The sequence below is a fragment of the Rhinatrema bivittatum genome, chromosome 7 (assembly GCF_901001135.1).
Source record: "Rhinatrema bivittatum chromosome 7, aRhiBiv1.1, whole genome shotgun sequence".
Lineage (NCBI taxonomy): Eukaryota > Metazoa > Chordata > Amphibia > Gymnophiona > Rhinatrematidae > Rhinatrema > Rhinatrema bivittatum.
In genome coordinates this window covers 261,796,254-261,821,643 of record NC_042621.1, presented here as the reverse complement: position 1 = coordinate 261,821,643, position 25,390 = coordinate 261,796,254, and the positions used below count along the sequence as shown (strand labels likewise).

General features: G+C 46.7%; 1 protein-coding gene across 3 annotated transcripts in view; it reads right to left on the bottom strand.

Annotated features, from left to right (window-relative positions):
- Positions 1-415: 415 nt before the first annotated feature.
- Positions 416-25,390, bottom strand: part of MMS19 (MMS19 homolog, cytosolic iron-sulfur assembly component) — a 171,968-nt gene continuing 146,993 nt past the window's right edge. For all 3 annotated transcript variants that reach the window (XM_029610161.1, XM_029610159.1, XM_029610162.1), the window contains 7 exons: positions 24,291-24,347; positions 11,994-12,180; positions 10,154-10,236; positions 8,967-9,131; positions 7,252-7,311; positions 1,967-2,067; positions 416-1,024 (listed from right to left, as the gene is read on the bottom strand). In XM_029610161.1, coding sequence (XP_029466021.1) covers positions 997-1,024; positions 1,967-2,067; positions 7,252-7,311; positions 8,967-9,131; positions 10,154-10,236; positions 11,994-12,180; positions 24,291-24,347 — 681 coding nt within the window. In that variant the 3' untranslated portion in view covers positions 416-996. The remainder of the gene's footprint in view (positions 1,025-1,966; positions 2,068-7,251; positions 7,312-8,966; positions 9,132-10,153; positions 10,237-11,993; positions 12,181-24,290; positions 24,348-25,390) is intronic.

Genomic DNA, 25,390 nt, shown 5'->3' with positions numbered 1-25,390 from the left:
GCCGCCATGCTTCCTGATGGACCACTTTTCGTAAGTGCTTTTCAGACATCTTGACAAAGCACTAAAAAATGGTTGGAAGAGGAACCTTGAGCCACAGCTGAAGCTGCACATGATTTTGTAATGACATTTCTTTACCTCTTGGATGTGCAGTTCCTTGAAACTTAAGGCAGAATTCTAACATTAATAGAACCTCACAGAAATGAGTAGAATAAAAAAAAACCCCAAACCTCAGAAATGACAAGTCTTGGAAACAGAATGGAGAAACCTTGCTTTCAACAAATACTATTAGCACCAGGGTAGAGATTTTACAGGCATTGAGTGCTGGGTCACATGCAGCACCAATGATGAGAGATAGAGAGAAGGTGGAATTCCACTTTGTCCACTGAAAAAAAAACCAAAACAAAAAAAAAAAACAAAAGTTTTCAAAAAGCTATTTATTTTTTAAAAAAACCAGATACAATTATTTTTCTGGGATGTAATGTCAGCAACACACACACACAAAAAACAATGTACAAATTCAGCTTCTCCACTTTCCAGCCAAATCAGAGGAAATTCTCATTGCATAATCTATTAAATCACACTTTTCCCGTCACACACAGCACATTGACTTTAACTATTTTACAATATACATTAGAAATTATTTTCAATTCTTATAGACTCTTTCCTTTGAAGCCATGCAAAATATTTAAGAAAGTGAATTTGTGCTCGGGAAGTTCCAGTACAACAGAGTCCAGACTCTCTACTGTTAGATTTTTTTTTTACTGTCCCTTTTAGTTGGTTAAATGTAAAGAAAAGAACAGCTTGCAGAAGCCGGCTTGGCCTTTCTGCCCCTTCGGTGTGGTCTCCTCTCCAACTCCATTTCTGCTATGTCTTGCGAGACAAAGTCCGCTCGTCCTGGGCACAGTTGGTAATCTTGGTCCATGGCATTACTGTTAATGGCTTCCTAGATTGTCTGAAGTCAGTGCACACACAAGGGTTGTTTCCAGAGGTACTCTCTCAGCTGCCTGGGCTTCCCAACAGGAACCTGGAAGGAAGGAGGAGAAATCACCTAATTCCATCTTCCTTCCTCACAACTTCTTTGAATACCCTCCCTCCTGCTTTTCACAAGGCTGCTCAAACAGAGCTGTGTGTACAACAGAGTATTCATGCAATTTCATTTTAACAGGCCACCACCCACAAAAGCTCCATCTACATTCTAAGCTGTGAACAGATCAATCACAATCACACAGTTTAATTTCCACAAAAGCTGACTATTGGTGTCAACATCTGTTCAATCCACTACTTGATGAACAGACTGTTGGAGAGGGTTTTGTGGCACTAGAGCCATAGGGCCAGATCTTAAAATCTACGCCCGATTTTATAACATGCGCACGCCGAGCCCGAGGGGAGCCCTGATGGCTTTTCCCCGTTCCCTCCAAGGCCGTTCCGAAATCGGAGTGGCCTTGGAGGGAACTTTTTTTCCGGCCCCCCCCCCCCACCTTCCCATCCCTTCCCCTATCTAACCCCCCCATCCCTATCTAAATCCCCCCCCCCTTTACTCCAAATGTTACGCCTGCCCGAGGCAAGCATAACTTGCGCGCGCCAGCGGGCTGCCTGCGCGCCATGCCCCGGCACAGGCCGCTGTGCCGGAGCACTTAACCCCACCCCTGGACCACTGTCACGCCCCCAGCCCACCTCCATGCCCCCGGCCACACCCCCGGCCCGCCCCTTTTTGCAAGCCCCAGGACATATGCGTGTCCCAGGGCTTATGCGCGCCTATGCAAAATAGGCTCGGCGCGCACAGGGGCAGATTTTCTCAGGTTACATGCATAGCCTTTGAAAATCTGCCCCATAGATTTCATTGGGGAGGGGGTGGGGGAGGACACTTTCAGCACAGTCTTTGAACAGGCAGGGCTGTAAGGGATGTGCATAAGGGAGGAATAATCAAACAATTCTCTCTTTCTTCTCCCACTGACTCAGGACTCACCATTCACCACGAGCTGTGACAGCCTCCTTCCTCACTAACCGCTTCTTATCATCCAAGGGTTTGGCCAATGCACGGATTACTTGCATCTTATAGGGAAGAAGCTAGAAATACAAAAAAATGATCACTGCATTAATCAGTCATTTGTCTAGACATGAGCACCCTACAGAATGAAGGAGCAGCACTTGCCAATTTATACTAGATGGAGTCAAGAAAGCAGAGTTGCTTACTTGTAACAGGGGTTCTCCAAAGACAGCAGGACATCAGTCCTCATACATGAGTGACATTATCCAATGGAGGCTGGCACGGAAAACTTATGTCAAAGTTTCTAGAATTTTGATTGAGCCTCTCTGAGCATGGTCCGGCATGCAATAGACCATGTGTCCATGGAGGGTCCCCTCAGTCTTATAACACAGATTTAAACAAATTAATAAAAAAACAAACCATCAAGTGGAAACCCAACTCCATGGGGAGGCAGGTGGATTTTGTGAGGACGGACATCCTGCTGTTCTTAGAGAAAGGAAAATTGGTTCTTACCTGCTAATTTTTGTTCCTGCAGTACAACGGATCAGTCCAGACTCCTGGGTTTTGAATCCCTGCAGGTGGAGTCAGATAAAGTTTTACTGAAACTGCTATATGACACTGTGCCACTTGCAGTCCCTAGTATGGATAGAAGGCTAAGGCTTGCTTGCAGACCAAACTGTGCAGGGCTCGTTTGCCTTGGCGCAAATAGGGCCTGGAGAAGAATGTTGGAAGGCGATGGACTGGTTAAGATGGAAGTCTGACACTGCCTTAGGCAAGAACTTAGGGTGTATACGCAATACCACCCTATTGTGAAAAAGCTTAGTGTAAGGTGGACAAGTCACTCAGGCCTGGAGCTCGCTCACCCTGCACGCTGAAGTGATCATCACCAAAAACAAGACCTTCTAGATCAGGTACTTCAGGTCACAGAAACACACAGCTCAAAAGGTGTTTTTATCAGTTGAACCAAGACCACGTTGAGGTCCTAAGACACAGCAGGAGGCCATACAGGAGGCTTCAACTGAAGCAGCCCCCACATGAAATGTATAATGATAGGCTGTTCAGAGATGGGCTTACTTTTCACACCATGATGATATGTGCCAATTGCACTTAGATGAACTGAGTTAATCTTGAGATCAGCTTCGGAGAGGTATAGAAGGTATTCAAGCAGCTTTTGTGTAGAGCAGGAAAAAGGATCTTTTACTCACACCATACGGAAAACCTCGTCCACTTCTGTCCATAAGACTTCCTGGTAGAAGGCTTTCTAAAAACCACGAGGACATGAGACACGTCGTCAGATTGTGGGGTTGTAGAATCAACCTCTCAACATCCAAGCTGTGAGCAACAGGGCCTGAAGATTGGGATGTAGCAGTTGACCACAATCCTGGGAGATGAGATCTGGGAAAGTCCCCAGTCTGATCAGTTTCTAGATGAACAACTTCCAAAGGAGTAGAAACTAGATCTGCCTCATCCAATAGGGGGCTATGATAATCACAAGTCCCCTTGTCTGCTTGAGCTTCAACAAAGTTTTTGCTACTAGTGGAACTGGAGGATACATGTACAGGAGACCCCAGCTCCAATGAAGGGCAAAGGTGTTTGAGACTAGCTTGCTGTGTGTCCTGTACATGGAGAACTTAGGAACCTTCCTGTTCCAAGGAGCTGCGAACAAATCCACCTCCAAGCTTCCCAGAGGTAGATCATCTGATTCGCTGTTCTTTGGTCCAGAGACCATTCGTGATGTTTGAAGGAGGGACTCTGTTCCGCCTCTTGACACAGGAGGTAAGAGCCCATATCTTCCTGCTTGTTGTCGTAGTATAGTGCCACTTGGTTGTCCATTTGGACAGCCAAACTCTGAAAGCCCACAGAGTGTACCAGATTAGAATTTTCCTGCCCCCTAGAACAAGGAATCCTGGAGGGATGGAACGATTCGGATGCATTTCTGCAGATCCTGAGAGGCCTGAAGCCACTGAGATCGCAAGGTCCCATTGGGCGCTTCACCTATGCATGCATGCCCAGGAGTAAAATGTACTGTGGTGGCCATGTGGCCCAACAGCCTCAACATGTGCCAAGCTGATACCTGCTGGCTCTGTTGAGACTCTGCCACAATGGACATCATGGGTCTAGCAAGGATCCAATTAAGTCCAATTGAGGTGACAGGCTCAGATGGGACAAGTAGTTGATGACAGATCTGAGGGGAGACCATCTGATGCGTTGGAATACAAAACATCAGAACAGTCATCCCCCCCAGAGGTTGTAAGGGCCATCGTCCTCACTGTCGTAGGCAGAGGACGGGTCCTGAAGCACTCTGCCCTCAGTTAGTGGTATGGGAACCAACCCGACTAACCCTGTTGGCCCCAAGGCCATACCACCACCACTGGATGGTGGTGGTCCCGATGCCCCACCAGGAGTCAATGCTACCCAGGCACAGACACCGGTGAAGGTGTCGGTAGCACTCCGATGAGCACATGCAGGGATTCAATCAATGGCTCGAGGAGGGACGGTGCTGGGCCCGGTGCTGTTGGTGCCCTAACACCGAAGCCCCGCAGTGCTTTCTTCATTACTAGCTGCATGCACTTCTCCAGCTCCTCAAAGATTACAGATACCAGCACTGATGAACCCAGGAGGAGAAGTGACCAAATCCTCTTCATAGACATTGGGACCAGTGAAGGCTGTGGCAAACCCCTGGGATCCATGGAGGACTGGCACTCCTCAACACAGGGTCGCTTTGGGGGTATCACAGCAGAAGCTGGTACATTCTTGTGCCCAGCACCACATAACGACGGGGACAGATGCTTTCTTAGGCTTCCCTCGATGCTCAACTCAGTCCTTCCCCAGTGTTGGGGACAAAGATGACAAACTCGATGTCTTAGACTTGGAAGAGGTGGGCAAGAGCCTGTCTCTGGTGTCCCTGGAAGCTTCAGTGTCGAAGAGAGATTCATCCATTTACTGGCCAGCTTTTCCAATTCGCTTCCGAAGAGGAGTGATCCTTTAAAAGGCATCTTTGTGAGATTTGCCTTGGAGGTTGTGTCTACTAACCAATTCCGCAGCCATAGCTGTCTTTTGGCTGTCACCACTGAGGCCACTCCTCTGGCCGAGGTATGGACTAGGTCCAAGCCCGCATCAGCTAGAAAGGCGGGTGGGTTCCATAACTGCTCTGGAATTCTCCCCCGAATCAGCCACCTCCTGAGAGAGACACAGGCATGCATGAATGAACTACCAGGGCAGAACAAGCTGTAAGGTCATTGCTATTGTGTCAAAAGCCTGTTTAAGGATGGACTCCATCTGCCTATTGTGCGCATCCTTTAAGGCCGCTCCTCCCTCCACTGAGACAGTTGTTTGCTTAGAGATGGCTCACACCAGCACATCCACTTTAGGGAAATACAAACATTCTCTCCCTGCCAGATCCAGGAGGTATAGAGCTTCTAACGCTCATCTACCTTTAAAACTTGCTTCTGGGGCATCCCATTCCAGGTCAATCAACTCCTGGATGGCTTCCAATTCTGGAAAATAGCAAGAGGCTTTTCAAAGGGAAATCAGAATGGGATTCCTCTTTGGTTCCGTCATAAGAGTCCGCTCCAGGAACTCCCAGCATCTTCAGGAGTCTGGGAAACCAGGGCCGACAATTGTTCTCTATGAAAAAAACCATAACATGGTCAGATATGGTTCTGAACCAGGGGGGGGGGGGGGGGGGGGGGGGGATTTCCCCATCTTCCAAGGAATCTGGATCCTCTTCTTCGCCTGTGCTGTCCGGGTCCCTACCAGGGATACCCTTGGTGAGTGAAGGCATGCCTCGAGGTCTGCTGATAGGACTGGGAGAGGAAGGGCTTACTGGCTGAGGTTCCATCTGGACAGGGGCAAGTGAGGTAGCAGACTGTACCTGTACGAAGGCTTGAAGGTCTTGAAAGAATTCCACCCAAGAGAAGGCAGCTGGGTCCATGCCTAGCCCAGGAGGTACTGGGGTAGGTGCCGTTAAGTTTCCCTCTCCCATGGATGACCCAGTCCTGGAGTTACTCAGATCTGGGGTACTTCCGGTTAAGGCTGTGGCTGACCCATCCTCTGAATGGAAGGAGCCGGGCTTAGCAAAGTCCGGGGAGGCCAACTCTCCCTGGGTTTCCTCACAGTGCTGACATGAGCAAGAATCCAGGTCAGACTGTGCAGCCCAAATATAACAAGCAGTGCAGAGAGAAAGGTGCTTATGCTTCTTTGCTGCCAGAGCCGTTGGCGACAGTAACCGCGTGTTCAGATGGCTCGCGCTTAAAAGTTTTATGAGCACAGATTTCGGGCCCCTACGCAGGCCACAGTGAGGCACACGCACAACCCGTGCGCCTGGCTTTACTTGTATTCTGCGCCTAGTAAGTTGTGCGTGTATGTACGCGTAGGACGTTATGCGCACAGCACGTGAGCAGAGCAGACATGGACTGTGTGTACCGCAATACTGGCACAAAAACGCACGCAAGATAACGCCGCTTCGGCCTACCAAGCGGTGTGCCGACCAAGCCTAAAATGGGGCCCTAGGCCACTGGGGGACGTTCAACCCACTTGGAAGCCCACTTCCCCTTACCCCAATGGGATCGGGAACGATGTCAGTATGGAGCACCAAGCAAGGAGACCAGAGGAAGTCTTACGGAAACCCCTTCAACATCTGAATTGGGAGGAAACCCTCTTCTCTTTTTAAAAACTTACCTGGGCTCAGCGCTTACCAGCTGAGTACAGAGCAATCTCTAGCTGGGGGGGGGGGGGAGGTGGGTAGAGAGGCTTTGGCCATCACTGCTGCGCTCGGCTTCCTGCACCTGCTGCCTTTCAGCTGCTTCAGCAGCAAAGTCCACGCCAGGAACCGGCTACTGAACCAAGGCAGACCTCTGAGGGGGAATTCTCAACTGGGGAAGGGACCTTTAGGTATCACTGCAGGAGAGCGGGGCTCAATCTTTTCTCCAATTTAAAAGTAGAATTTCTTTTTCCAAAGCGTATAGCAATCCTCATAGGGAAAGCATGTCTCCATCTGTTGGAGACGGAGAAATACTGAAGGGCTGAGGTCACTGCAGGGGTGTATCTAGGGTGATGTCAGCTTTGAAACCTGACTCCGTCTCAATCTGCTGGCAGGTGAACTTAAACCCATTGGTCCTGAGTCCATCTGGCTACACGCTAGGAAATGTTCATAAATAATCTATATTTTCTATACATTGGCCTGGGAAAGGCCATCTCCTTCAGTTATGGGATTAACAGGTGGTTAGTTACATCCAAAAGCCTTCCTGGAAGGTGGCACTTACCACATGGACCGGCAGTTTAGTGAGGGCCTGCACACACTGTAAAGCAGCAATCCGAACAGCCTGGGGAGATAAGGGAGGACAAAAGCATAAAAATCGCCTCAATACTGAAGCTAATCCTGGGATGGATTAATCCTTTCAATAATGTTGCTGTGTGTGTGCTGGGTAAAGAGTTAACCCCAGCCATACTGTTTAACTCTGCGAGGTACTACTGAATACTGGTAGCCAGCTAAAACTCTCTCAGATGTAACATGCAGGAAGAATAGACAATGTAAATGCATAAAAAGAGCTCTCTACATAGCAGAGCGCACCCTACTGTAAGAGGACTAGTGATGCAAGAATCTGGCAGATTTTTCATCCTAATACCAGAATGAGCAATTTTGTTTTTTTAAACATGCCTTTTTTTTAACTACCGTATTTTTCGCTCCATAAGACGCACCTGACCATAAGACGCACCTAGGATTCAGAGGGGGAAAATTAAAAAAAAAAAAAAAATTGTGCTAAACCGGTTCTGCGTCTGGGCGTCTTATGGAGCAAATTAGGGGAGTGCATAGGTTTTTTTTTTCTCCCCATTTTGTTTTCGGGTCTGGGGAGGGCCATTTCGGTCCACTCCCCAGATCAGAATATTTTTCTTTCTGTGGGAACCCCCAAACCCCCCCATCCCAACCCTTTAAATTAACAACCTCCACCCCCCTGACCCCCCCAAGACCTGCCGAATTAATTTCCTGCAACCCCCCACCCTCCTGACCCCCCCAAGACCTGCCGAATTAATTTCCTGCAACCCCCCACCCTCCTGACCCCCCCAAGACCTGCCAAACGTCCCTGGTGGGCCAGCGGGGGTCCAGGAGCGGTCCGGGAACGATCTCCTGGGCGTGAGCCGTCGGCTGCCAGTAAACAAAATGGCGCCGACGGCCCTATGCCCTCACTATGTCACTGAGACCGACCGCTGCTATTGGTCGGTCTCAGTGACATAGTGAGGGCATAGGGCCGTCGGCGCCATTTTGTTTACTGGCAGCTGACGGCCCTATGCCCTCACTATGTCACTGAGACCGACCAATAGCAGCGATCGGTCTCAGTGACATAGTGAGGGCATAGGGCCGTCGGCTGCCAGTAAACAAAATGGCGCCGACGGCCCTATGCCCTCACTATGTCACTGAGACCGACCAATAGCAGCGGTCGGTCTCAGTGACATAGTGAGGGCATAGGGCCGTCGGCGCCATTTTGTTTACTGGCAGCCGATGGCCCACGCCCAGGAGATCATTCCCGGACCCCCGCTGGACCACCAGGGACGTTTGGCAGGTCTTGGGGGGGTCAGGAGGGTGGGGGGTTGCAGGAAATTAATTTGTCAGGTCTTGGGGGGGGGTTTGTAGGAAATTAAGTCGGCAGGTCTTGGGGGAGTCGGGGGGGGGGTGTTTGTTAGATTTTTGTTTGGTTTTTTTTTTTTATATTCGCTCCATAAGACGCACATACATTTTCCCCCCACCTTTGGGGGAAAAAAAGTGCGTCTTATGGAGCGAAAAATACGGTAAGCTTTTCTTAAAGGACACAGTAGGTAACAAACTCGTTAAATTACAATAATTATTCTGTAAGGAGCACAAGTGTGGATAAGCAAAGCTGGTATCAGATGTGGATATTACAGCACAGTTTAAGAGTAGCTATAGATACAGTCTCTAAGTAATGGCTGTGTTTTGTGCATTTTTATGGATTTCTGCCCTCACCATCGTGGGACTGGAGGTCAGGCTGAGCAGATTGGTAACAAGTGTGTCCATGTGCAGGCTCATGATCTGGGCAGCATCCAGCAGCAGAGGCTCTAGACAAGTCAAGGTGGACAACTGTACGACCCGGTCTGGACAGGACAAAGCCTTGAGCAGGAGAGACAGCAGCTGAGCATGGAAAGAAGGTGGGATATTTATATTGCACCACATGACCCTTCTTTAAGGCTAATGAAGATTTTGAGACTGTAATTTAAACAGTCATACATATATCATTTCCTTTCCAATGTGGCTCTTTGCCACCCTTATGCACTGATGCTACTGTGCTGGTGCTGTCACCTCTCTCCACCAAAGACCTCAGATTAGTTTTTGGGTACTTGCCAGGTTCTTATGGCCTGGATTGGCCACTGTTGGAAACAGGATGCTGGGCTTGATGGACCCTTGGTCTGACCCAGTATGGCATTTTCTTATGTTCTTATGTTCTTAATCTCCACTCCCACTCCATGGACCTCTAATGTCCAATGCACTCCTTCCTAGCTCCATGAACACAGGAGCTCCAGTTGCACTCTAAATGGATGGCAGTGACTACAGAGCCTAAGCCAGCCCATCCCAAGCACGTGAACCCCGATCTCTTCCCACCACCCTGCGGAAGGGCAACATACATCAGAGGGATGGGGTGGGATGGGATGGACATTGAAGGTCTAGGAAAGGAAATTCACCACCTCCCTCCCCAGAATTTTTACTGCCCTAGACACAGGCCTGATAGTCATACATGTAAATGTAGGTCTGCTCTTTGCTAACGGGAGGGTTGTGGCAGCTGCTGTTTCCAAAGCAGGAAGCTGCCTGATACTAAGAGCTGGAATTTCACTGGGTGCCAGTTTTCATTGGCCTTGGAACGGCTACTGCTGAAGGAGTAGGTAGAGAGGATCATCCTAATTTCTGATTAGTGAAAGTATACAGTAATATTCTGATCTGTGACTGGACTCCAAAGAAGGGATGGGAAAATAATGCCAGAATGAGAAGCAGGGAGAGAGACTTCAATCTACTAGAAATTTAATCTAAAACTTTAGCCTCACAATTTTTTTTGGACAGTTCCATTACTCTACAGCCATGTCATCTAACCAATGCTTCCCTTTCTCTTTTTCTCACATGATCCCCACCCTCACAATGTCCATTAAGGTGCATGTTCTCACCGAGGGCAGCTCTGGCATTAGGACTTGCTTTGGCAGAGAATTCAGGACGTGCGAGAGGGCCTTCAGGTAGTTCGGCTTGTTATCTGTCAATAACAAGAAAAAGTAAGATCCAATCTTATTCCCTTAGAGTGGGAAATCAGCTGTCATGCACCCCCACTGCTGCTCACCTGCTCTCTTCTGCCCTGTCTCTCCCAGTCCTGTTCCTGATTCCCATCTGCAGTCACCTCGCATTTCCTTATCTCTCCTTGTCCTTTCTAGTAGGCTTGGCTCTTGTTCATCATGCAACCCTTCCTGGCCCACCGACTTGTGATACAAAAGATTTTCTTTTTGTCTCGTGTTGGGCTGTGAAGCAGCTATGAGCCTCATTCATAGAGGTATTTTCCCCATAGACACAGAATGGGAGAAATGCCTTACTGAATCAGGCCCTACGATAGATACATCATGTATTTTATTTTTTTTATTTCTTTAGCTAGTATTTTAATAGCTGTTCCCTATGGGCAGCTAATCAGAGTGCTGCCAGTACCGCAACCTAAAGACAACCTTTATGAAAGCAGCAGCAGCTTATCCTTTGAAGATTCTACAATTCCATAAGTACTGATGTCAGTGAAATAATCTGAAGTTCATATGATAACTATTAAATCATTTTGTAAAAATTCAGAAAAACATAGTAACATAGCAGAAGACAGCAGAGAAAGACAAACTGAGCCACCCTGTCTGCCTAGACATTCCTGCCCATACTGGTAAGGATATATCCCAACTGTATAGAAGCTGGAGCCCTTAAAGAACACTGCTCCTTATCCAAGTCTGTTTTTGCTGGCTTCCTCTTTGATTTTCCGCTATCCTGGGTGGATGAGCATAAAAGATCCCATATTTCATCCAACACCCAGTCCTCACTCCTCAGTGCTGGACAGTACCCAGTCACTAACCTGCCTGTTTTTGAGGAGCTGTGGCCAGCTTATCCCATATGGCTACCCCATGGCCTTCAGTATCACTAGGTTGTTCTTACCTTATTTGTCCCTTGTCGCCTTATGACCTATCCCTTTGCTCTTCAGGGAGTGAAAGGTGGGTTGTTTGAAATACTGCAATCTCCCACCCTCTTCCTAACACTGTCCTCTTTGTATCCCAAACATGCTCGAACTCTGTCACAGGTCCCGGCTTCCACCCTCTCTTCTAGGAGGTTGTTCCAAACATCTACTGCCCTCTCTGTAAAGAAGCATTTCTTCATGTTTCATCTGAAACTTCTCCCATCCTACTTCATTTTATAATCTCTTGTTTTTGTTAAATTATTTTCCTAGGGATAATTTTCTGTAATTCATAAATTAAGTATTTCATCACAGATACATGCTTTACAATTAGCTACAAGATGGTGAAATTACTTCTTACCTGATAATTTCCTTTCCTTGAATACAGTCAGACCAGTCCAGACCAGTTTTTACCGTGGAAGGGGAGAAATCCAAAGATTTTAGTTACCAGTCCCCAGTGCAACCCCCCCGGATCAGGCACTGCCCTTTCAAGGAAGAAAGTAAAAACTGGTCTGGACAGGTCTGACTGGTTAAAGAGGAAGGAACAAAATTCTAAATTCATGTTCTCCTCCCAAGAACTCTCTCAGCTTTTCCCTGTCTCTCACTTCCAGTTCACTGCTTTCAGACTTCCCTTTACCACTTGATATATCTTCTTCCTATGTATAGAGTTCTATTGCTTCCTCTTCTTCTAACTCTGGACAAGGTGTCTGGGCAGAAATTACTACATCTTTGGCACTTTTTAGTCTTCTAGTCATAAACAATAGTTCTCCTGATAAATGATCATAATGTAAAATTCTGTTCTCTTCCTTCCCTTTTACCTTCATCTGCTGCATGGAAGCCCTGCACTAATTTTGGCACATTTTCGGTGAAGAATCGTTGCCGAAACATGATCCGTATATCAGCGTGGCAGGCTTTGTTCAACACATCTGGCGAGTCGGATGCAAGTAAGGAGAAGCCGTCTGCAGCACTGGGGCCAAGATTGGGGTCAGCCAGCAAGCTGATCAACTAGGAACCAGAGACAGGATGGAAAGGAAATGAGAAATTACTACTTACTTGATAATTTCCTTTTCTTTAACACAGACAGGTAGATCCAGAACAAGTGGGTTATGCACATCTACCAGCAGATGGAGAAGAAGCAAAGTTGACACCACAGTATATATACCCTTGCAGTGACATCAGCCCGCCAGTATTCTCTGCAAAAGCCAATGGTGGACAGACTATCAAACTTGATTAACAGATAGCCATTCCAGCACTCAGCCAACAGGAAAATACTGAGCTCAGACAAAGAATGGACTAACATTAGTCTGGGGACTGGACTAACACCAGTAACCCCTAGAACAGGCAGCCACACAGAAGGACAATAGCCCAACCCACTGGCAGCCAAGGGCAGGAAGGTGGAACTACCTGTCTATACTAAAGAAAAGGAAATTATCAGGTAAGTAGTAATTTCTCATTTCTTAGTATTTAGACAGGTGGATCCAGAACAAGTTGGATGTACCAAAGCTACTCCCAAACAGGGCGAGAGGCTGCCCGCAGTCCAGTCAAAACCGCACATGTGAAGGCTGTGTACTCCCGGACCTGCACATCCAGACGATAATACCTGGAGAAGGTATGTAAGGAGGACCACGTCACAGTTCAGCAAATATCGATGGGAGACAGCAATATAATCTCTGCCCTTGACACTGCCTGAGCCCTAATGGAATGCGCTCTAACCTGACTGGGCAACAGCTGACCAGCATCCACATACGCAGCTGTGAATACCTCCTTAATCCAGCGGGCTATTGTAGCCCCTGATGCCGACTCGCCCTGCTTATTTCCACCATGGAGAACAAACAGGCAATCAGTCTTCCTGAGAGGTTTAGAAAACTTCAAATACCTCATGATACACCTCAACATCCATGGGCTATAACAGGCAATATTCCTTTGCATCTCTTTTCTTGTCCAGAGACAGTAGGGAAATGGACTGATTCAAGTGAAAATCTGAAACCACTTTTGGCAGCTGTATCGCCCCTGAAGTCACTCGAAGGAACGGCTCCCAGCAAGACAAGGCATGCAGTTCGGATACTCTACATGCCAAACAAACTGCCACAAGAAACACTGTTTTCAAGGTCAGTAACTGCAAGGAGAGGGCACGCATTGGTCAAAAAGTAGATTAAGAGTCCACAAGGGCACCGGTAACCGCAAGGAAGGACGAAGATATTTCACTCCTTTCAAGAAACGGGCCACATCTGGATGAGCTGACAAGGGTCCACCATTCACCTTACCCCTAAAACTGGCAAGAGCCTTTAAAGAGTTAAGGGCCAACGTAGGCTACGGAAGTGGAGAACTTTCTCGCTCACAGCAAGGTGGCAATCACTGCAGTAGAACATCCACGCTTCAACAACTGAGCCCTCTCAAGGGCCATACTGTAAGACAAAATTGAGTCGGATCTTCATGAAGAACAGGCCCTGCCACAGCAGATCCCTCTGCGTTGGTCTGTAGTGCACAAAGCTCATATAGAACCAGATATAATGCCTAAAGGTTTAAATTGCTTGATACAGGGACGGGACTGTGTTTAAAAAATGCTTGATCACAAACAGGAACATAAGGGTTAATGCAAAGTCTGGAAAAGTGTGAGATCTTCCTGTGTAAGCTCTGTGACCGCAGATACCAGTGCTGCCTTTAAAATACTTAATGCAGAGCAATATACGTCTTAAGCTGCTGTGAGCTTGTTTACAATAGTTAGAGCTATCTCCTGCTGCTTTGAAATGCTCTGTGACTCACATGGCAGGAAAAAGCATGCTAAGCAATGCAGGCATTGCATCCCATTTTAAAATACTTTCTAATGCTGGGAACAAAAGGGGGCAGGAGAGTGAAAACATCTTTTAATACTTCTATGATCATATACATAGTTGGGAAAAAGAGTAAAAAACTGTGAATAATTGTACCAGAGGGATTAAAGATGGTGACGTTAGTAAAATTAAACTAGAAGGCACACCGGGGGTGGGGGAGCGCAAATACCAGACCAGAAAAGGAGACTTGTTACTGCTTGTCACAACCAATAGGAGGGGAAGACCAGGGACAGTGGCGTGAAGAGTTTATAATGTGAGAAGGGTAGAATGCTAGGACCAGCATGACACATCCAGCATGTATAAAGGCTGGAGACAAATAACAGGAAATTAAGTATAGACTGGCCATCGAAACTGAAAACACACCTGGTCGCATGAAGTACTTCCCAGCACTGGTTTCCCCGATTCCTGTTCCCAATCAGTTACTTCACTTGCCTAGAGATCTAGTCTGCAGTTAACTCTTCGACTGCCTAGAGACTCTGCCTGCAGTGATTGCCTCCAAGAGCTGATTTTCTCAAGAAAGTAATTTGCCACCGATTTGTACATAGCTTAGCTCTCTATTCAATGTGTTCTTTATTACAATTTATATTTTAAATTATGTTGTTATATTTATTTATTTATTTAATATCTTTTATATACCGACGAACGTTGGGAACATCTCATCGGTTTACAGAGAACAGAACTTAGCAACAGGCTTTACATTTGTCACATGATTATAATAGGAATAGTAGAAATAACAATAATAACAAAAACAATAACATACGAATAATATGGAAGTTATACAAGTAATAATTAACTAAGTGGGATACATGATAGTGGTTAGTCAGAAGAGGGGCAGGGAGATTCTGCTAGATATGATTGATATCAACATTTGTAGGAGGAATAAATTTGTATATACAATGGTTGTCGAGGAATATATACACGTTTGTGAGTAAAAATGTTCTTATTTACAGTAAGCTGTCTTGATAAATTTGCTTACCGGGAAGCATAGTAGAAAGCTAATTGTTAGGCAAGATGGAAAGGGGTGGTTAGGGGGTGGGAAGGAAAAAGGGGGGGGGGGGGGGAGAAGGGAGGAGGGGGGTTAGGAGTTAGGGAGGGGGGGGGCTAGTGAATGTGTGAATGTTTGGTGTATGAGTGTCTAAAGAACCAAGTCTTCAGGTTTTGCCTGAATATTTTTGGGCAGGTTTCTTGGCGGAGGGAAGTGGGTAGTTTATTCCAAATTATCGGTCCTGCTAGGGAGAGGGCTCTTTCGTTAGTGGTGCGGAGTTTAGTAAGCTTAGGTGAGGGGGTGTGTAGTGTGGCTAGATATTGTTTTCTGGTGGGTCTACTACTGTTGTGAAAGGAGAAGCGTTCTTTGAACCAGTGCATGTTGTTGTTATGAAGGGATTTGTGTATTAGGGTGAGGGCTTTGAAGGTAATTCTAGATGCGACGGGTAACCAATGTAGATGTTTGAGTACAGGGGTTATGTGATCATATTTGTGAGTGTTGGTGAGAATCCTGGCAGCTGCATTTTGGAGTAGTTGTAAAGGTTGGATGGTGTTTTTAGGCAAACCTAGTAGCAAGGAGTTGCAGTAATCTATTTTCGATAATATGAGGGCTTGTAATATGGTGCGGAAGTCGCTGAGATGTAAGAGAGGTTCGAGTCTTTTTAGGGTGTGCAGTTTGTAGAAGCAGTCTTTAAGGGTGTTATTAATGAATTTCTTGTAGTTAAGATGACAGTCAATGAGTACGCCGAGGCTTCGTACATGGGTGGGGAAGGTGTGGTCAGTGGCAGGGCCATTGTTGTGTGTTTGTGTGGGGGTCATAAGGAGGGTGGGGGATATGTTGGGGGGTGATATTAGGATAAGTTCTGTTTTAGTAGTGTTGAGGGCGAGAAAGTTGTTAGATAAGAGGCTGCTAATATCAGAGAGGGCGGATTTCCAGGTTTCAATGGCTTTGTGTATTGAGTCTTTAATCGGAATAAGTATCTGCACGTCATCGGCATATATGAAGTGCGGAAGGTCAAGTTTAGCAAGGAGATGGCAGAGGGGGAGGAGATATATATTGAAAAGTGTGGACGATAGCGATCAACCTTGTGGTACTCCTTGAGAGAGGTTGTGGGGCTTGGAGGTGGAGTTTCCCATTTGTACGCTAAATTGTCTTTCAGCTAGGTATGAGTGGAACCATTGTAGAGCCAGGCCTGAGATACCAATGCTGCTAAGACGTTCTAATAGGATTTGATGCTTTATGGTGTCAAATGCAGCGGATATGTCTAGGAGAATGAGTATGTGTGAATGACCTTTGTCAAGACCTTTCAATATTTGGTCGGAGAGTGAAATGAGTAAGGTCTCTGTGCTATGATGTTTGCGAAAGCCAAACTGTGAGGGGGCGAGAATATTGTTTTCATCCAAGTAGTCTGATAGCTGTTTGTTTATAGCTTTCTCAAGAACTTTTGTGATAAGTGGGAGGTTGGAAATAGGACGGAAATTGGTGAGATCAGAGGGGTCAAGGGATGGCTTCTTCAGTATAGGTTTCACAATAGCATGCTTGAGGTTTTTAGGGATACTGCCAAGTTCAATAGACTTGTTTATAATGTTTGAGATAGGTTTGGCGATGATGCCGGGGATGGTGAGGAGGTGTTTTGTGGGAATGGTATCTGTAGGGTGTGTAGAGGGTCTGATTTTTTTAAGGATAGATTCTATTTCTAGGGATGAGGTGGTGTCAAATGATGAAAGATTAGTATTAGATTGGTGTTGTGTAGTATCTATGGATGTTTGCTTGGGGGGGAAGCGTGACATGATATTGCTGATTTTATTGTGGAAGAATAGGGCTAGTTCTTCACATTTTGTCTGGTTGTCTATGTCTGGTATGGATGGAGTGCAAGGTTTAGTTAAATTGTTTACTAGTTGGAATAGGGCTCTAGGATTGAAATGCAGGTGGTGTATGCGCTGTGAGTGGAAGTCTCTTTTGGTTTTGTCGATGTTAATTCGGTAGGAGTGCATGTAGGATTTAAATTTATTTAGTTGGGTGGCGGTAGGGTCTTTGAGCCACGCTCTTTCGAGCTTTTTTAAATTGGATTTCATGCTTTTTAGTTCTGGTGTATACCAGGGTTGTTTGTGTTTTTGAGACATGTCAATTGTGTGTTCTTGTATGGGGCAGATCTTGTTGGCAATCGTGTTGGTGATATGGTTCCAGGATGTGAGAGCAGTATCGACGTCTGTCAAATCAAGTGAGTTGATATCAGTGGACATGGCTGATATTAATTCTTCTTGTTTACAGTTACGTCTGAACTGTATGACTTTTTTACCTTGAGTGGGCTGATGGGTTTTAATAACAGAGCATGTCACATCGATGCGATAGTGGTCGGACCAGGGAATGGGTGTACAAGAGGGGGTGTTGGTTTGGATCTGTGAGTTGGTGAATAAGAGATCGAGGGTGTGGCCTGCTTTGTGAGTAGGTTGGGTGATAGTTTGTGAGAAACCGAGGGCGTCTAATGCTGTTAGTAGGGAGTCGCAGGCAGGAGATGTGGGGACATTATCTACATGGAGATTGAAGTCTCCAAGGATGATTGCTGGCATTTGTATGTTTATGTTTTTGGAAATGTATTCAATTAGGGGGGAGGGGTTAGCCTCGAGGAGGCCTGGTGGGGCATACACTAGGCAGATTTGTAGGTTGTGCGAGAGAAAGGTGCTGATTTCGAGTCTGGGGGGTGTGGGGATGGGTTTTCTGGTGAGTTTAAAACTCTTTTTGGATGCGAGGAGGCGGCCTCCTCCTCGTTTCTTAAGTCGTGGTATGGAGAAAATGTCATATTTTTCGAGTGGGAGTTGGTTGAGTAGTGTTGTGTCTGTGTCCTTTAGCCAAGTTTCTGTGATGGCTAGGATGTCGGGGTTATCGTCTAGTAGAATGTCATTGATGAGGGAGGTTTTTTTGATGATGGATTGGGCATTGATTAGGAGTATGGTAAATGTGGTGAGGCCTAGTATTTGGGTGAGTGGTGTGGCCATGATAGGGATGAGGTTTCTGTGGTGTATGTGATGTGTTTTGGGGTAAGGGGGTCTCGGTGGGAGGGGGTAGTGTTTGATAGATGCAATGGGGTATGTGTGCATGGCTGGTGGTGTGGTGAGTGTGTGGGGGTAGATAGGATGCTATAGAGATATTGGGTGAGCTAGGGATGAGGAATGGGGATGAGGAGTGGGGTGGAGGGTGGAGGAGTAATGTGGGAGCGTCTAGAGATAAGTGAAGTCTTTGTCGCGTGGTTCAAGACAATCTCCAGGTGTGCCTTAAGGTGGGCCTCCAGGTATCCCAAAGGGTCATGGCCGTCTGAGCGGTGGAAGCGGTGTGAAGAGATTGTGTTGGTTTGGTGTCAGAGGAGTGGTAAAGCGCTTGAGTAGGACTGCATTAACAATGCTTACCAGCGTTCTCCTGTCTGTTGCAGCTCGGTGAGCTTTAGGGTTGTATAGTTGGGATGGCCTCAGCGTTGGTTGAGGAAGTGTCACCCGTTCTAGTCTCTGTCGTGGTGTCAAGGTGTGGGGATGTTGGTGCCGGTGGAGGTATGGAGGTCCAGGTTGGTTGAGGTTGCTTGTCTTCAATGATCACTTGTGCTGGTTCTAGTAGTTAGTTTGGTGTCTTGTGGATGCTGCGGCGGTGTGATGTAGGACTCTGGCACTTCGGGGGCTGCACGAAGGGGCGCACAAAGGGGCAGGCCCCTTTGTTGCGCGCCGCCGTGGAGTGCAGGGCCTTTTAAATCCTGCAGGTCCCGGCTCGATGACGTCACCCCTGCGCCCGGCGGGGCGTACCTCGTTGCGGCGTGTCTGGTGGGGGTGGGGGTTCGCAGCCGTGCGGGCGGAGGAGGCCGGATCGTGTTGGAGGCAGGCCGAGTCGATGTGGAGGAGGCCGGATCGCGGCGAGGGTTCAGGGCGTGCAGGTAAGTCGGGCCGGAGTAAGAGGAGGCTGGTGGCCGGCGTGGGAGCCCGATTGGGGAAGGCGGAACAGAAAGGCCTTACCCCGATGGGCTTTCAGCGCCGGCTGCGCAGGCGCAGGCCCAGTTCACCGCAGGTCCCGTTTTTATCAATAACAAAATAGATTACATCATCTTTTATATCTAAGAGAAAATATAACCACGTTTTACCTATGATTATCCTTTCTGAGTATTATTGCTATTTATATAGGACATGGAAGGAGAGTAGATTAATGCCTGATCAGTTCTTATAAGCTGGTCATTTAGGGGGTTGCAAGGGCATACACAGGACCCTCCAGCATAGGTATTCAAGATTGAGCAAAACCTGAGGGATCTTCGAAACTACATCTAAAATAGCTGGAAACCGGAGCGTGATCTGCATACCATGGTCTCCTGGGCCAGTCTGGTGCCACCAAAAGCACCATCCCTTGTGACTCTCAATATTCCGAATCATCCTACCTAAGATGGCCCACGGGTGGGGGTGGGGAAGGCATACAGCATCTTGCCCTCTGGCCACTCCTGCATTAGGGCATCGATGACCAAGGACTTTGGATTTCTCCTGCAACTGAAGAAATGAGAAACCTTTGCAGTGCAAGAAGTCACCAGCAGGTCCAGAAACTGAAAGCCCCAGCGATCCACTATCAGATGAAATGCCTTGTCTGAATTCCCATTCTCCTAGGTCCAGACTCTGCTGAGAAAGTCTGCTCTTACATTGTCTTTTCCTGCAATATGCGAGGCTCAGATCTCCTGAAGATGCCCTTCTGCCCGCTCCATAAGTTGGGCAATTTCCTGCGACACTTGCTGACTTTTGGTTACTCCTGCTGACTGTTGTAAGCCACTCTCGTTGCATTGTTCAACCCTGTAATTGGTTGCCAAACCGCAAGCATGCCAACCAGACTGCACGGGTTTCCAGCCAATTGATGATCCAGAGAGAATCTTCTAGACTTCAGCGCCCTGGTGCCGTCAGCTCCTGACTGTGAGCCCCCCAACCCTGGAGGTTCGCATCTGTTGAGTACTAGCCAGTCCAGACAGCTTAGGGAAACCCCCTTTCTCAGATGATCTGCAGGTGAGAGCAGACTTCCATTGGCAAGTAAAGCCAAATCAAACAGTCCTGAGACTGTGGGCTCTGACGAGACAGCAGAGAGCGCTGAAGAGGATGCATATGCACCCTCACCCACAGCACCACTTCCAGGGTCACCACCATCAATCTGAGCACCTGTAAATAGGACCACAATGTCAGGCATATTGTGGTCATCAATAGACACCTGCGCTATTAACTTCTGAATACGATTCTCTGGCAGGAACACTCTGTCATGCTTCGTGTTGAACTGAACATTGAGATACTCTCGTGACTGAGATGGCTGAAGACTGCTCTTGGCCAGGTTCACCACCCAACTGAGCTCCTGCAACAAGGAGATCACCTTGTGTGACATCAGGAGGCTCTCTTTCAGACTCAGCCCAAATCAGTCAGTTGTCCAAGTACGGGTGGACCAGAATACCATCCTCTCTTAACTCTATCGCTACCACCACCATAACTTTGGAAACAATTCTGGGCATGGTGGCCAGACCAAAAGGCAGCACTCTAAACTGATGACGACGTCCCAAAATCGCGAATCTAAGAAAATGAAGCTCTAACCGGATGGGAATATGCAGGTATGTCTTGGACAGATTCAAGGATGTCAGAAACTCTCCCAACTGCATAGCTATTATCACTGAGTGCAAAGTTTCCATGCGAAAATGAGTCATCTGCAAATGACAGTTGACCCCCTTGAGATCCTTCTTGGGCACAACGAAATAAATGGAATATTAGCCCACATTTTCATGAGACGTGTGCACTGGAACCACAGCCCTCAGTCTGAGCAGCCTTGACAATGTACACTCCATTGCCTGCCTCTTCAGGGGGGACTGGCAGGGAGACACCATGAACACATCCCGAGGAAACTGTGAAATTCCACAGCATATCCATCTTGTATCACCTCCAGGACCCACTGGTCTGATGTGATTTTGACCCACTTCTGATAAAAGAGGGAGAGCGACCCCCTATCTCTTGTTCCTGGGGGTGGGTTGGCACACCTTCATTGGGAGGCTTGGGGGGGGGGGGGGGGGGTTCCACTATCCGAGCCTGTGCCCCTTCTGGAATGAGGGACTGAGACCTATTGAAAGGTTGAGTCCTTTGAAAGGCCGCTCCTCTGTAGGATGGTAAACATTTGGATCCCCTAGCACAACCACTCATGCTAAAGGAGCGCGGAGTCTGCTTATCATCCTCCAGTAACAGAGGAACCGGGGACTCGCCCACTTACTGGCCATTTTCTCCAACTTTCTCCCAAACAAGAGCAAGCATTTAAAGGGTAACTTTGTAAGGTTAGACTTGAAGGTCGCATCAGCTGACCAATTTCTTAGTGATAACTGACACCTGGCTGCTATTACCAAAGCCACCCCTCTGGCTGAAGTGCAGACCAAATCATAGTTTGCATCTGTCAAAAAGGCAGCTGCTGGTTTCATCACCGCCCTGGAATTCACACCAGATTCATCAACCTCCTGAGACAGAAGTAAACAGGCGTGAGCTATTTGCAAAGACATTGCCACTGCTTCATATGCTCGCTTGAGGATGGTCTCAATTCTCCTATCATGTGCATCCCTTCAAGGCTGCTCCACCTTCTACGGGAATAGTCATCCGCTTGGTGACGGCACGCACAAGCACATCCATTTTCGGAAAATGTAATTTCTCTCTTGCAGCTGGATCCAGGGAGTACAGGCCTTCCAAGATTTAACCCCTTTGAAATTAGCTTCCAGGGCGCCCCACTCAAGATCAATCAACGGCCTCCATAATAGAAAAACAAGAAGCTTTATGCAAAGAAATCAAAATGGGATCTTTCTTTGGCTCAGACATGGATTCAGCCCAGGAACTCCTAGCATCTTTAATGTCTGGGAAATCAGAACCAGCAACTCATCTCTATGAAAGAACTGCAACATAGTCCTATATGGTTCCAATCCCAGAGCAATTTCCCCATCCTCCAGGGAGTAAGGATCAGCTTCATCATCCGTGCCATCCGGGTCCCTATCGGGAAGACCGGCTGCCGATCTAGGTGTACTTCAACGCTTAACTGCAGCACCAGGCGTGTGGGAGTTCACCATCTGCAACTCTGACCTGACAAGATTGGTTGGGGCCGAAGACTGCAATACTTGAAAAAAATTCCACTCGAGAAAAGGCAGAAGGCTCCACGCCAAAATCAGGAGGCACCTGCCCTATGCCCACTGAACTACCTTCCCCCGTTGATGAACTAGTTAGGGGAATCCTGATGTCAGATGCCCCTTCTGACACATCTTTACCCAGACCCCCATCAGGCTGGAAAGAACCGGTCTTAGTAAAAATCAGACAAAGGCAAGTCTCCATAAGCTTCCAAGCAACACTGATACAAGTTAGAGGGAAGGCCAAGCTGAGATGCCCGAATATGATAAGCAGCACAGAAGATAAGGTGCTTAGGTTTCTTAGCTATAGGCACCATCAGTCTGGTCAGTATGCTTTAAGAGGCAACTGAGAAGTGTGTGTCCAGCTGTATTCATGCTGCAAAAAATTAGGCATCCAAAATTTAGGCGTATAATCCTGTGCCTCAATGAGCGCTCAAAAACTGAGTGCCCTCAATGCTGCTCAGAATGTGCGTGTAGGTAAGCGCGTGCCTCAAATAGACGCCTTTACCAACTGGGTGCCCAAGCAGATGCCCAACTAAGTGTCCAAAAATTGGGCACAGAACTGGATGCACTCACACAAACGAATGCGCAGGAAAACACGTGAAAATGCCGCCGTAGCCTACCTCGCAGCACACAGTGATAAGCCTAAGAGCGGGCCCTAGCCCAAAAAGGCTGCTCAACCCATCATGCTGCCCACATTCCCTAAACTCCCTCAGAGGTGGGAACGAATGTCAAATCAGTGTGCCGAGAACAGAGACCGGAGGAAGGAGGAATCCATACAAAAAAAAAACCTTCCTTCTCTGTTCTTTTTTTTTTTTTGCTTTACCTAAGCTCAGCCCATCCTGGCTGAGTATAGAATCAGTCTCCAGCTGCGGGAGGAGAGTGCATATACCGTCACTGCCATGCTTAGCTTCCTGCACTCGCTTGCCTTTCAGCTGTCTTTTACAGCTAAGTCCATGACAGTTGAAAACCAGCCACCGGACCAAGGCACTCATCTGAGGGAAAATTCAATAAATATCACCTCAGGAATTCTCAACTGAGGAAGGGACTATATGGCATCACCACAGGAGAGCAGAGCAAATTAATTTTCTCTTTTTTTCTTCTGAAAACTTTAAGCAATCCCCAGTAGGGAGTTGCACGTCCACTATTGCCGGAGACTGAGGATACTGGCGGGCTGATGTCACTGCAGGGGTATATAGACTGATGTCAGCTTTGCTCCGTCTCCATCTGCTGGTAGAGGTGCATAACCCACTTGTTCTGGATCAACCTAGCTAAACGCTAAGAAATCATTAAATTTATTCACTACATAGGGCTGGGCAGAAAAGTTGGCGGATCAAAGACAGATATATTCTGACCTGTCCTCTCTCCCGCAGGGTCCCCAACTACAACAAGGTATGTCCAAATGATTTTGAGTTCAGAAGCAGGGAATATAGCAGTCAGTCAAAGCATTACAGGCACTGAGTATTCAGGGGATGCAGGATCAACCTCTACTGACTGCTCCCCAACTCCGCAACCTAATCGCCTTCTGGTTACTGGGGGAAGAGATATGACTGAAATTATGCAAGTTTCTCTTTTGTTTTCCTCTGAATCACAGCACAAATGATTGTCCAAAGATGAGTGCTTAGTACAGAGCCGACTGTGATGGCCGGTTGTCTGCTTTTTACCAATCTGAATCTCAGTACAGATCAGATACCGTGGATGTTCAGGACTGCGTTCTGCTGCCTGTGGTTTGTAAAATGTCACTAATTATTATGAAGAGAAGAATGGATTCTCATGTTTTGCCTTCTTCCCAGTAATCATCACAAATCCTCGATAAAATATAGTAAAGAAAAGCAATGCCTCTAAACCTGGAGGATTTCCAAACAATGAGGGAAGGTATATGCCATTTTTATCAACATAGCTGATAAGCACGTCAGCCCATACCAGCAGCAAACAACTAATTCATGCAAAAAAAAAGAAACTCGTTGGTTGTAAGAAATACGCACCATGCGCACCGAACAAAGCTCAGTGTAAATGTTTTACGTTGCACAGTCCTTGATTTTTCTTGTTCTGTGTTTGACTTGGTTGCTCTGTCCTTCTCTAGCTTTCCTCCCCACCCACCCCTTTGTGAATTGCACAATATAAAATCCTAGGTCAGAAACTGCAACTTTGTTTTACTCACCTTGTTGGTCAGCTGAGTGTTCAAAGGGTGGTACCTCAGCACCAGCGCTTTGGTAACCTGCACATTCAGACAGACAACTTGTAACCAAAGCACAAATACACTGATTTAAAAATGTAAGGGCAAGATTACAAGATAAGGTAAACATCACCCGATTTCTACAATCCCATAACGATCTGGCAGAGCGACGAGGCTGGGAGCACTCCAGGGTGCCACCAGGAACGTGCAACTGCTCCTGGGATTAAACTGCAGCATCAGGATCAGGAAGAATTATCGCTAAATATATGCGAGTCTTCAAAAGTCACACTTTTGAAAACATTTTTTTGTAAATCAAACACCTCAAAATAAAAGCAAAAGCCATTTCCTATTCTCGTAACAAGTGAAAAAAGGATGCATTCATACACCCCCAGTCACCCTCCTAATGTTCACTGGGTGCATTCAAATGGAAGGGTATAATCATGATGCCCCCAAAACACACCTGTAATGTAAAGTGTAGATTAACACTTAACATCCAAAAGTTTCAAAAAATATTTAGAAAGAAATTATACATTTAATGCAAGCAAAATAAATTATATGGCACTTAACATCAAAATGTCCACCAACAGCATTTCCGATCAACTGGATTATGTCACTTCTTTTGGATGAAAACAATCCCTCAACTGGAACGGACGACTAGTTACTGAACTTCACAGAAATGGTTAAGATAAGTGTCAATTTTTGGGGGGTTGCATTAAATGTATAGATTTTTTCTAAATATGTTTGAAAGTTTTAGATGTTAAAAACTTTGATCTACACTTTACATTACAAGTGTGATTTTGTAGCGTTATAATTATATCCTTCCCTCTGAATGTACCCAGTGATCATCAGTAGGGTGCGCTGGGGGTGTATGAATGCATTCTTTTTTTCGCTTTTTATGAGAGCAGTAAACAGCTTCTGCTTTTATTTTGAGGTGTTTGATTAAAAAATGCTTTCAGAATTGTGACTTTTGAAGACTCATATATATTGTGTATTAATTATGTGTCTTGGATTTTTGGTCCTTCATATTGTATTAGATATTAAAAATAACTTTCTAACTAGAAGGGCTGTCAAGCCGTGGAGGCTGG